The sequence below is a fragment of the Mustela putorius genome, unplaced genomic scaffold (assembly GCF_011764305.1).
Source record: "Mustela putorius furo isolate JIRA1106 unplaced genomic scaffold, ASM1176430v1.1 tig00003859_pilon_pilon_pilon, whole genome shotgun sequence".
Classification (NCBI taxonomy): Eukaryota; Metazoa; Chordata; class Mammalia; order Carnivora; family Mustelidae; genus Mustela; species Mustela putorius.
This window is the reverse complement of record NW_025422011.1, coordinates 3,754,412-3,766,959: the sequence shown is the minus strand read 5'-3', so window position 1 is coordinate 3,766,959 and position 12,548 is coordinate 3,754,412. Positions and strand designations below refer to the sequence as shown.

The 12,548-nt window shown below is 42.4% G+C and overlaps 1 protein-coding gene and 1 pseudogene across 2 annotated transcripts in view; one reads left to right on the top strand and one right to left on the bottom strand.

Moving 5' to 3' along the window:
- Positions 1 to 58: 58 nt before the first annotated feature.
- The window catches only part of TTC17 (tetratricopeptide repeat domain 17), a 117,755-nt gene continuing 105,265 nt past the window's right edge, over positions 59 to 12,548 (top strand). For both annotated transcript variants that reach the window (XM_004763212.3, XM_004763211.3), the window contains exon 1: positions 59 to 217. In XM_004763212.3, the coding sequence (XP_004763269.1) occupies positions 59 to 217 (159 nt within the window). The remainder of the gene's footprint in view (positions 218 to 12,548) is intronic.
- Positions 8,687 to 9,280, bottom strand: LOC106006887 (annotated as a pseudogene).

The window sequence follows — 12,548 nt, the reverse complement described above, 5'->3', positions numbered from 1 at the left end:
GCGGACGGCGGGGGCCGGCTTCCGCTTCCGGTGTGAGCAGTAGGGCCGGGGGGGCAAGATGGCGGCGGCAGTAGGGGTCCGCGGCCGGTGCGAGCTGCCGCCTTGCTCCGGCCCAGGCTGGCTCCTTAGCCTTTCCGCCTTGCTGAGTGTGGCGGCTCGAGGGGCCTTCGCCACCACGCACTGGGTCGTCACGGAGGACGGGAAGATCCAGCAGCAGGTAGCGGCCAGGGCGTCCCTCTCCGCCCGCGCCCGCCCTCACCCCGGGGGATTCCCAGGTCCGGCCCCTGGCTGTTTGGCGCCGCGCGGTCCCGCCCCCAGGCTACCTTCCCACGGTCCCGGCGCTGCGGCCGGAGCGACCCCAGTACTCAGAGCTGGCGTCGCTCCCTCCCCATTTGTCCTCTGGCCCTCGCCTCAGCCTCCAGCAAGTTCTCAGCCTTCCACCCCTGAGACAGCGTGCCGCGTGGGAAGTGTCGCCCGGCCGTGGGGGCGGGGGTCGGGCTCTGGGGACATTTTGTTGTGCTTGGGCTTTAGAAACCGCAGATTCATTATCCTTGCCTCCGTTCCTCTCGGGCCCACCACGCGTCACCAGCCCTCCCCGAAGAAGTAGAAAGCAGGTGGCAATGCCGTGGTGTGCGCGAGTCCCACGGCGGTGACAGCTTCGGCACCCCTAGGCAGTGGGTCATCTAATGCTTCTTGCCCAGTCTCCTCTTCTGTGTGCTGGAATTCGTATCGGGGTTTGGTGATTTCAGCTTGTACCGTTACCCAGGTCAACAGGGGCTCTTCAGAGGCAACACACACTTTCCTTCTTAAGGAATGCTTGAAGATGCCTCTGGTGGCGTTGCCTGCATCTTCTAGCTGTAACTGCCCTCGTTTCCCAGGGTACTTTGCATTGTTTCTTTACCTAGTTCCTGTGACCCGGCCCCGCAAGGAGGATACGCGATTTCCTGGATTCTTGTATGCCCGAACTAATGGCTCGGAGGAGAGAGTGCTTTCCTTACATAACTTTAGGATTGCCTACATTTTGTGAATGCTGCTGATCCCGAAGCAGTACGTGTGTGTGCTCTGCTGTTGGTAAACTTAATGACTTCCAACCCTTGGGAGCAATCCTGAAAAGTCCAGCAAACACGTAGGTAGTGAATTGTGTGCCCCATGCAGTTCAGCTCACTGATCTCAAATGTATGAATCATTATTGTGTGAAACTATGGACCTTTGGGTTGTGTGTAATGAATGATGATAGGAACATAATGCAAGGTTTACTTTTGTATAAAGGGAAGTTCACCTGATGGCGAATTTTTACAAACTCAAGTATAATGAGTGAGTTAAACAGTTTAAAAATCGGCTTGGTGTTGGTGAGTGGTTTTCACTGTGTGTGAGAAAAGAGATTGGCTTATCGGATGGCATTTTCTACCTACCTTACTTTAGAAGAAATTTCCTCTTCGTGGCCATACCCTTTGATGTTTAAAAGATAGATGCGCGTTTCAGAAACCCTAGAAAACCCTGCTGCTTCTTTCCTTAACAAAAGGTTAGAAATCTTCTGTGAGTCCTGGCTGCTTCCCCCACCCCCTTTCTTTTGTTTCCTGATGATAGTTTTCCCTGAGGCCCTCATGAAGGGATACGTGGAATTAAGTCACTCTTGCTGCAATTTGGGGAGCCCTTCTCCTATTGGCTCTTCTGTAATATTGTTTTTGGCCACAGCTATTTATACACTATGACATTGACTTCTCCTTCCCATTTTGGTGTCCTGCCACTCAGCCGAGGAAGTAGCCCATCTAAAAAGTGAAAGCTGGTGGAATTGTATTATTTGCTGAACATTGCAATGGGAAAGCAGAACCTGATTTGTTTGAAAAACAAAACCAAGCCAAAAACAAATTCTTTCCCTCCCCCCCCTCCACACTGGATACTTATGTTTTAGCGGGGGAAAGGTAGGGGTTACTGGTAACTTGCCTCAAAAAGGGAGAAATCTGAAAAATCTTTTGGAAGTCTGCCAAGTCACCCCTGCAGTAAGTATTTAGGCTTAAAGTTAGGAAAGAAAGATTTCTTTACTACAAGCTTTTAACGGTTAAATTTTTCAGTGAATTTTCTAGTACTTTGCTATGTAGCATTTACAATGTTAAGTTCAGAGAACCACAGAATTTTATATGAGAAGAAATAAAATTGGTGTCTACGACGGAACAAGAATCTGGGGGGTGCCTGGATGGCTTAGTTGGTTAAGCAGGCCACTCTTGTTTTTGGCTCAGGTCATGATCTCTGAGCTTAGCATGAAGTCACTTGTTCCTCTCCCTCTGCCCACCCCACCCACCTCCCCCATGCCTGTGTGCTCACTCTCTCTCCCTCAAATAAATAAAACAAAAAAATAAAACAAGAAGAGGCCAGGAAGGAAAGTTGGATTTAATCTGAGGGAAAAGCAAGATTTATAAAGAGTTGAATACATGATCAGCTTCTGAGTGCCACTGTGATAGTTGTGCATACATTACCCACGCTGCCCTTCCCAGCAATATTTTGAACTCAGGCAGGAGTTCAAATTATTCAGGCAGGATCCAAACCTCAATTTTGATTGTGATTATCACATTTATATATGTCTATTAAAGAATTGAAAAATCCCTTTAGTATATGAATTTGGGTAAACTGCAGATCTATTCAGATGTGCAGAATCAATTAATTAAAAGCTGTGTGTGTGTATATATATATATATATATAGGAGATATATATAGTATATTGTATATATATAAATGATAACCGACATACCGTATGCCTTGCTACTTGTTAATAATATCTGAATGAGAACAGAAGGTTGATTTTAGTTTTAAAGTGCTCTGATATCAGGGAGAGGGCTAACGGCAAACTGAAATGGCAATCTTAGAATATCAGAGTGGCAAATACCTTTGCCTGATATTTAAACCTGTCTAAATTAGATATAATAGATAATTGTTTTCCATAGTGAACTTGGAGAAGTGCTTATGAATTAAAAATCTGAATTGCCCCAAATACAGACTTACACAGGGATAGTTAACATCACTACAAAGTTTTAAGTACATTAAGCAGTTCTTCCCACGAGAAGAACTGGTTTGGCTTTATGCTTGGTTTTTCTATTTCAGGCCTTAGCGAATGATAAAGATAGGTACCCACAAGTTACGAACTGCAGGCTTGTGACCATGGAAATGTGTCAGAAGACCTAGATCTTTGAGGGGGTTGAAATGGGGCTTCAGTCAGAGCAGGAAGCGGCCATTCCTCCAGGCAGCCTCCTCACTGTCAGAGCTGTGGTTGCTTCTGCCAGTAGCAAGCAGTGAGCACTGGCCATGGCAGCTCAGGGAATTGTTCCTTTCCACAGTCCCTTCCTGAGCCGGAAAGCATGTTTTTAGGTTCCATCTTTACTGAGCTGCCACTGAACTCCCCAGAGCATTGGCCAGGGAATCCTGGAGCTGGGATGTGAAGAGAATGCTCTGGTCTCTAAGTTCCTGTCCCAACTAAGAAAAGGTGCTCCTCTTCAGCTTTATGCTTTTCTCCCAGCTTTGGGCTTTGGCATACCTCTGATCGCCTCATGCCCCCTGTGCCTTAAATAAAGCAATGATCCTTGGGGTCCATGGACCTAAGTAGTGAGCCATTATAATCTGGATACTAGGAGGATCTTTGTGTGATCAGGTCAATGGATTAGGTGGTTGGCTTCATTGTGAAGAACAGGCTTTAAGATCAATTTTGTGGTTTCTTTCGTTTCCTTTTTCTCTTTTTTTCTTCAGTACCAGTATGGCAACATTTATTTTCCGTTTTTACCTAAACAGTCCAGAGAGTCACTTGAGTGGAAAGTTGAATAAACTTTTGTGAATTAGCCTAAGAGGCTAACCATTATGTATCACTTCATTTCTGTGGAAAAAATGTTCCGTGTTCTAAATTAGCAGCTAACAGATGAATTCCTGAAATGTTATCAGTTTGTCTTGGACTTCTTGAATTCAAAAGTAGTACTTCTCGTCCTGGGTTCATTTCCTCAGGATAGTCTGTCTCTTCCTAAGTGGAGGTCTAAAACTTGAAGTAAATAAAGAGTATAATTGTTATCAACTCTGTCATAACATAATATTTATTTTCTTGACTGTTGTTTCCCTCTTCTCTAATCTTAGAACCATAGAATTTTAGATTTGGAAACAATTCTTAAAGGGTATGTATAGTACAACTCAAAGGCGAGCAAGTCGCCCAAAGTCACACAAATAGTGAGTGGCAGTTAGTGATAGCAGTAAGTAAAACCCTGCGGTAGCATGCAGGCAAGCACCTGGTACTCAGATTGAAATGCTTTCCCCCTCTTTCGTAGTACCTACCAATGAAAGAAGAGAAAGAAAAGGAAAAGAGAAAATGGAAATAGTGAAGTAAAAGTCTTCTCTTGTCCAGTTCGCTTTACCTCTGCAGAATATTTTGTGATGACTTTTAAGTTGGGAGTGGGTCGGGGAGGGTCAGAAATAAGTGTGAATTAATTTGGGGTTATTTAATCATTTTGCCTTCTCTCAAGCAAATGTGTTGAGAGTACAGATCCTTTTAACTGCTTAGAACAAATGAGGTTTCTAACAAAACCGATGCTCTGGAGCCTAGCAGCCTTGGCATAAAAGTGTTTGATAGGCGGTTAGTTCAGCAACCATGATTTGAGCAAGAGCTATCAGATTTAGTTGGACACACAGGCTAAATTGTTATCTCTTGGTTTTTAATAGTTTATAAGTGGAGGAGTGGTTTAATTTGGGTCTGATATTAAGTAACTGCTTCATCTGGGAGAGGGCATCCAGATGACACTGTGATGCTGACAGCTTTCTCTCAGTGCTTTTCAAAACTGAGCTTCTTGGGACCCGTGGGTGGCTCAGTGGGTTAAAGCCTCTGCCTTCAGCTTGGGTCATGATCCCAAGGACCTGGGATCGAGCCCCACATCGGGCTCTCTGCTCAACGGGGAGCCTGCTTCCCTTCTTCTCTCTCTGCCTGCCTCTCTGCCTACTTGTGATCTCTGTCAAATAAATAAATAAATAAATAAAATCTTTTTTTTTTTTTAAGTTTATTAAAAAAAAAACCAAACTGAGCTTCTTTTTGTCATAAAGTGTTGTTTCTATGTTTATACACTTGAGGGATTTACTTGGTCCTGAGAGGTCACGGTGATTTAATCACTAAGTTGCTAAACCTATGTAATTTGTCATGGACATTGGCATCAAAACGATTATCATTCGATCCATTCTTTTCAGACTTCTCACTATTGTGTTTTTTCTCATAAATCACCCAGGTGTTAAGTTTGTTTATACTTACAGTAGTTAATAGGAGCTTGTAAGTATACAGAGGTAAATTATAACATTAAATACTTTTTCCAGTTATTTATTGAACAAATATTTATTGACTGCTTATTTTTCACCAGCCCACTGTGCTTTGATGAATACGCACTTTTCCAGTGGCTACTATGACATGAAATTCTCATTTTTCCATGAGGGTGAGCAGAGCACAAGTCCTTCTTAACCTCCCCCCCCCACCCTTTTTTTTCTTTTCCCTGGCTCTTCTTCCTCCATTCATCTTCTAGATGCACAAAAATAATCTGGGGTGCTTGCTTAAAATACAGATTCCCAGGCCACTAGAGTGTCTGATTCAGTAGGTTGTTGGTAAAGCCAAATTCTACATTTTTATCAAACCCCTCGGGAGATTATGATACAGATGGGTCACAGATGATTCTGAGAAATTCAGTTTTATATACTGCTCTGTCTCCAGCTTCTCTTCCAGCCTTCTGCTTTTACTGTTTACATACCTGGGCAATCTCATCTTTTCTCAGAATTAAATTACCATGTATAGGCAGAGAATAATCACATTTCTATAACTCACATTTTTTTCTCCAGGGTTATAGATTCAGGACTTCTGTAAACTTTTAATTCCATGTGAATGCCCTCTAGATACTTAAACCTTAATATGACCAACTCTAAACTGGTTTTTACCCTACCTATATCGTGTCATGCCCTGTTTTCCCAAATTGAATGGAAGAGCCCACCATTCCCCATCCGCCCATTTGCCCAAGTCAGAAATCTAGTTGTTTCCCTTATTCCTTACCAAGATCTTTCCATTTTACTTTCTAATTACATCTTCTTGCCATTGCCACACCGTCACTCTAATTCAGGCCACCTGATTCTTGCCACAGCTTCCTAATTGCTCTCCCTGCCCAGTTCTTGTCTTGCTTCCAATCTGTTCTCCTCAGTGCAGTTAGACTACTTTTACAAATTTGAATTACAGAAGCAGTGTGCAGCACTGTAAAAACAAGTGCTTAATGTTATGGGAGGACTTAAAGTAATAAAGCAAAGTCCTCCCAACTCTCCCCATTCTTACTCCCCAAGGAAAACTACCTTGAACAGTTAGTTCGGTGCATATCTCAGGATATGGTCCTTTAACAGTTCTTGTGATCTGGCTCTTCCTTCTCTTTAGCTTTATCTTTGCTCATTCTTGAGGGCCCACTCTCACCTCAGAATACACACATATACACCTTACCTATATTTAACATAGCTAGTTAGTGTCACCATAGTCCGTGTCCCCAGATATGCTATGTTCTCACTTGCCTCTGGGCCTTTGCACATGTTCTTCCCCCGAAATGTCCCAACCTGACTAACTTATTACTCTTCACAACTTAAACATCACTTTCAGAGACGCTTCTAATGCCCAAGTTTGAATAAGCTGTTTTTTCTATGCACTTTCATGGTATCCTGTATTCCCTTAAAAAAGACATTTACCATGCCATATTGTTTGTATGTACTTATGTAAATGCCCTACTAGACTACTACATGCTCCATGAAGGGAGAGGCCGTATCCATCTTCTCTGCACCTCCTGCATCTTTCATGCTTAATACCTTAGGCTGCAGTAGTTATCTGTTGAATGGATGATACAGAGAAATGTGGGAACAACTTCCTGCCGTTCAGGGATTTACCATTATGTGAATGAAGCGGTACAGTACTCGCTAATGTGATAGTCATCCTGGAGGCTAGCCTACAGGAGGCCTCAGACTCCTGGAAGACCTTTAAAGCTTCAAGTAACTCCTCGTAAGTCAGCCATTAGGCCTTCATAAAAGGTGCAGTATGCATGTGAAAAGAGCCATACTTTCAGGGATAGCTCTTGGACTAGCTAATGTGGTCAGATTGTGCATGCAAAGGAAGTCATCTTTTGTCACTGATGATATATCTATAAGGTCTGCTTTATTGCTCCGGCATTGAAACATATGGAGAGGAGACAAGAGATAAGGGGGGAAAAAAAAACCCAAGAAGGAAAAAACCCCATCAGAAAAGGCAGACGAGAAATGGCAGCTGCATTGTTGAGGGGGGATTAGGATCAGCTGTGGGGTTCCGCAGTTGTTGCAAGTTCAGAAGCAGCATTGGTGGAAATGAACAGAAGGCGCTCTGACAGTGAGAAATTAAGAGGGCTTGCCAGCAGGTCAGGTCAAAAATTAGAACAGCTTTGCACTCCAGAGTGTGGAGAGCGGGGTGAACCCTTAACCTTCATCTCAGTTAGACTCCATGGTGGCCAAAGCAAGGGGAACTCCTCTGTTGGGTGACTCTTGATGGCCAGGCACCTCACGAGAGTTGTTTGTGCTCATGGGCTCTCTGCCCTCTCTTTGTATAATCTCTTTAAAGCCACTCCAGTCAGTCCTTCATCCGTAGATCCTCCGTGCGACTCTTGTCAAGACATCCCAGGGCTGGCCTTATTGCCAGATTCCGTGCTCTGCTCTCTCAGTTCTCTCTCTTAACCTCTTAGCTCCCCAACCAGCCCTTGTCCTCAGACCTTATTGAACTATTTTCTTCCATGGCTTCTGAGATATACACTCCTAGCTTTCTTCAGTATCCCTGGACATGACTTTTCATTCTCTTCTGCTGAATTCCTCTTTTCATGGTGAATCTTACATACTGATGTGCTCCCAGATACATACCTTTGATGATATGCTCAAAGAACTTGGAGATTGTGGCACTATTTAAATTATTGAATATTATATAAATAAACTGTCGAATACTTTATAGGTAAGTCATTTAGCATTAATATAAACATGTACATAGAAACATTTTTTAATAAATAAATTTTTAATAAATCTGTACTGTCATGACAGTTTTACATAAGCTAAAGTACATATTTGTTTTCAATACCTACTATGAGAAATTTACACTGGTCAGATTAGATTATGCTTTCCATATTTATTTAACTACTTAATGAGTATGACTTTTGAAAAGAACTCATTTATGGATTTTTTACTAACATCTTACTTAATCTTCACTTACCAAGTGAGGCACTTTTACGTTAAAATCAGGGGACCAGCAAGAGAGAGTGCACGCGCCCCCCCATACACGCGCGCATGTGCTCCCCCCCCATACACGCGCGTGCACATACACACACACATCCTCCCCCTCCACCCAGCAGCCCTTTCTACCTTGAGTCTAATTGCTTGGTAGGGAGTTGAGATGGGTAGTCATCTTTAGTAAAACTCAAGAGAATGATACTTGCCAAACGTGGTCCAATGGAGGCAGGAGCGTTTTTATTTGGGGAAGCATTTGCTGAGAGCTTCTTGCGCGTGGTTATATTTGGCAGGCTTAGCTAGCTCATTAAACACATACTGGAATGCTTTCTGTGTTGGGTGGGTGGAATACAGCTGTGAGGGAGATACAGTCCCTGCCTTCACAGAGTTTGCATTTTATACAGTCACACATGGAAGCTGCCCTAATTTAGGGTAAAGTAAACTTTTTTCCTGTTTTTATTTTTATTTGCATTTTTTCTATGCAGAATTTCCTCCCAGGCTATAAGTTTTTATTTCTTCAGTTTCTTCTGGGATATTTTTTTCTTCTGTGCCACCTCCTCTTCTGTCTTAGGAACAATTTGCTCTTTTGCAGTGAGGATCATCTCGGTGTGGCGGAGAGAGCTCATGTGTGGGTTAATTCAACCATGAGCCCTGTACTAGTTCTACGCTGCATCTTGGGGCCTTTGTTCACTTGGATTTTCTCAGTGACCAGAGGATCTACATCTAAACCCTGAGGTTTAGCATTGCTCTCTGCATTTTTAAGCATGTGCAGTAACAATTCAGCACTCTTCTTGAGCCACTGACCCTGTGTGCAGCCCCAGTGTTTGGCCTGGGCACACCTACCATCTCCACTATTGTAGCATAGAATGGCACACATTGTTTCTGCGAAGTGACCTCTTACAGATACTTGGTGGCTTTTCGGATATGCATACCCTTGATGGCCTGGACAGTTTTATGTGTGTTCTTAAAAGTGAACATGGGGGCTCCTGGGTGGCTCAGTCAGTTAAGCAGCTGCCTTCGGCTCGGGTCATTATCCCAGGCTTCTGGGATCGAGCCCCATGTTGGGCTCGCCGCTCAGCGGGAAGCCCGCTTCTCTCTCCAATCCCCCTGCTTATGTTCCCTCTCTTGCTGTGCCTCTCTCGGTCAAATAAATAAATAATCTTAAAAAAAAAAAAAGTGAACATGAAGATTTGAACCTCTTGATTTGCATGATTTTGTAGGGTTTTCTGGGTCAAGTAAATAGCGAACCATTATCAGAGGCCACCTCAGGCCGCTTAGGGGAAGAGAACAGGTAACTTTTATAGGAATAAAATTTTATGTCTATTTCACTGAACACTTTACTAAGTGTTTTCATATTCATATCTCATTGTCCTATAGAGTCAGTATGATGTGGATATTGACCTCTCTATTAAATACAGAAATTTAGGCTAAGTCTGGTTAAACTCCTTGCCCAAGGCCATGAGGTAGGAAATGGCAATGTGTAAACTTAAGTTCAGATCCCATTCTAAGCTCTGTTCTCTGTACTGCTAAAACTAGTATAAAGAAAAATATTTCTATCGTTTTATCTATAAGACACTGATGTATTTTTTAATTTTATAGTTGAATTTAAAACTAAAATATGTGATCATAGTTCAAAACATTTTTTCCAAGCTACTGATGATGTAAAATGAAAAGTGAAAGTTTCATAACCACTCACCTCACAGTCCTTCTTCCTGGAAGTAATCACATAATTATTTGTGTATTCTTCCAAAGAAGTTCCCATGCATTTGCAAATCCTCATGTAGATTAAAAAATTTTTTTTTTTTTAAGATTTTACTTATTTGAGAGAGTGTGTACACAAGCAGTGGAAGCTGCAGAGGGTGAGGGAGAAGCAGGCTCCTTGCCAAGCAGGGAACCCAGTGCAGGGCTCTGTCCCAGAACCCCATGATCATGACCTGAGCCGAAGGCAATCGCTTAACCAATTTAGCCATCCAGGCGGCCCCTCATACAGATTTTTTAAAAACCACAACTGGGAACATTTTGTCTCATGACTAGTTTTTATTTACTTAATAAGAGGTAAACGTCTATCAGAAATGAAAAGCTACTCTCTTTACCCTTAAAAATGCATAGTATTTGGTTGTATGGCTGTTCTGTAATTTATTTAACCAGTTCCCTAATGATAGCCATTTAGATGGTTTCCAGGCTTTTCCCATCAAACAATATTGCCGTGAGTGAACGTGCTCATTCATAGGTCTCTGTGTCCCTCTGTGAGCGTATTTGTAAGATGAATCCTTTGAGATGGAATTTCCTGATTTGAGGAATGCATATTTAATTTTCTTAGATATCGCCAAATCCTCCTTTTAAAGGACTGCATCAGGAGTGTTTGAAAATGCCCAACAGTGTTTGGGCTATGTCAGATCTTTGTTTATGTAATCTGATTCTAGTGAAAGACCCCTTATCCCATGCATTGCCCTAGTGAAACAGCGTGTGCCCATCTGTGGAAGTATGAACCAAAAGGAACCCTCAGTTTGGTTTGGTTATCTTCATAAAAAATTGAACCTTTGTCATTAATACTTACTTCCCACTTGTTGGGATTGCAGTAAAAGAAATTAGTCAAGCTGACCTCCCCATGTTAATACTACTGTTTGATGAGTAATCAAGTTGACCTTTATTCAGTAGTGTCTTACAGCAATGATTTCTAGCATGAATAGCAAAGTGATTTCCTGACTTTTGAGTTTGCCGTCACCTGGGTAATGATAAAATTAAGGTTCAATTTCTGGCACTCATTTTAGTGTCCCTTTTCCAATATTTGATTAAGAAATCTTAGTTTGAGTGACTTAAGCAACAGAAGTTTATTTTCTTACAGTTTTGGAGTCCAGAAGTCCAAGATCAGAGTGCCAGAGTGATCAGGTTCTGGTGAGACTTCTCTTTCTGACTTGCAGACCAGCTGCATTCTTGCTGTGTTCTCATATGGCAGAGAGAAAGAGAAGGCTAGCTTTAATGTCTCCTCTTATAAGGGCACCAATCTTGTCATAAGGCCTAACCTCATGACCTCATCTAAACCAAATTACCTTCAAAAGGTCCAGTCTCCAATTACTGTCACATTGGAGGTTACAGCTTCAACATATGATTTTGAGGAGACACAGTTCAATCCATAGTATCCATCTAAGAATTTGCAAGCTCACACATGTTTTATTTATCATATTAAGATTGGCATTAAGCCAGAATTTAGTGGGTGCTTGTATTAATTTTCTATTTGCTGCTATTAAAAATTACCACAGAGTTAGTGGCTTAAAACAATACAAATCTATCATCTTACAGTTCTGTGGGTTAGAAGTCCAACCCATGTTTCTTTGGGCTAAAATCAAAGGGACAGGGGTATCTGGGTGGCTCAGTGGGTTGGAGCCTCTGCTTTCGGCTCAGGTCATGATCTCAGGCTCCTGGGATCAGGCCCCTCGTGGGGGGGGGGGAGGGTCTCTGCTCAGCGGGGAGCCTGTTCCACTTCTCTCTCTGCCCGCTTGTCTGCCTACTTGTGATCTCCTTCTGTCAAATAAATAAAATATTTTAAAAAACAAAACAAACCAAACCAAACAAAAATATATAAAATAAAATCAAGGGGACAGTATGCTGCATGTCTTTCAGGAGGTTCTAGGGGAGTGTCCATTTCCTTACCTTTTCTAGTTTCCAGAAACCACCCACATTCCTTGGCTCTTGGCCCCCTTCTTTGACCTTTCTTCCTTATCCACATCTCTCTTTCACCTTCAAGGACCCTGGTGATTACATTGTGCCCACCTGAATAATCAGGTTATACTCTCTGTCTTAATTAAAGTAATCTGAATAGCAACCTTAACTCTATCTGCTACTTGAACTTCTGCCATGCATCCTAACTAGCCCCAGGTTCTGGGATTAGGACAGGGACCTCTTTGGTGGGCCCTTATTCTGTGTTTGATAAGCTTTGGCTGCTTAAATGAGAGTCACTTCTGAGTTCAATATAACTGCAGTGACAGCTCTAACTGCAGTGACATTTTTCTGTATACATTTACAAGAATATCATAAATACACAAATGAGAAGTTTCTGTGACTCGAGTCCTGATCCAGCATTTCATTTTCTTTCCTTGTAAAGTTGTGAATTGTCTACTTGCTTCATTTTGTTATTTGTATGTTTCCTGGTGACACAAATCGTAGACTGATAGCACTTTTTTTTTTTTAAGACTCCTTCTGAGTTTGTTTATTTATTTATTTGACAGAGAGAGATCACAGTAGACAGAGAGGCAGGCAGAGAGAGAGAGCGGGAAGCAGGCTCCC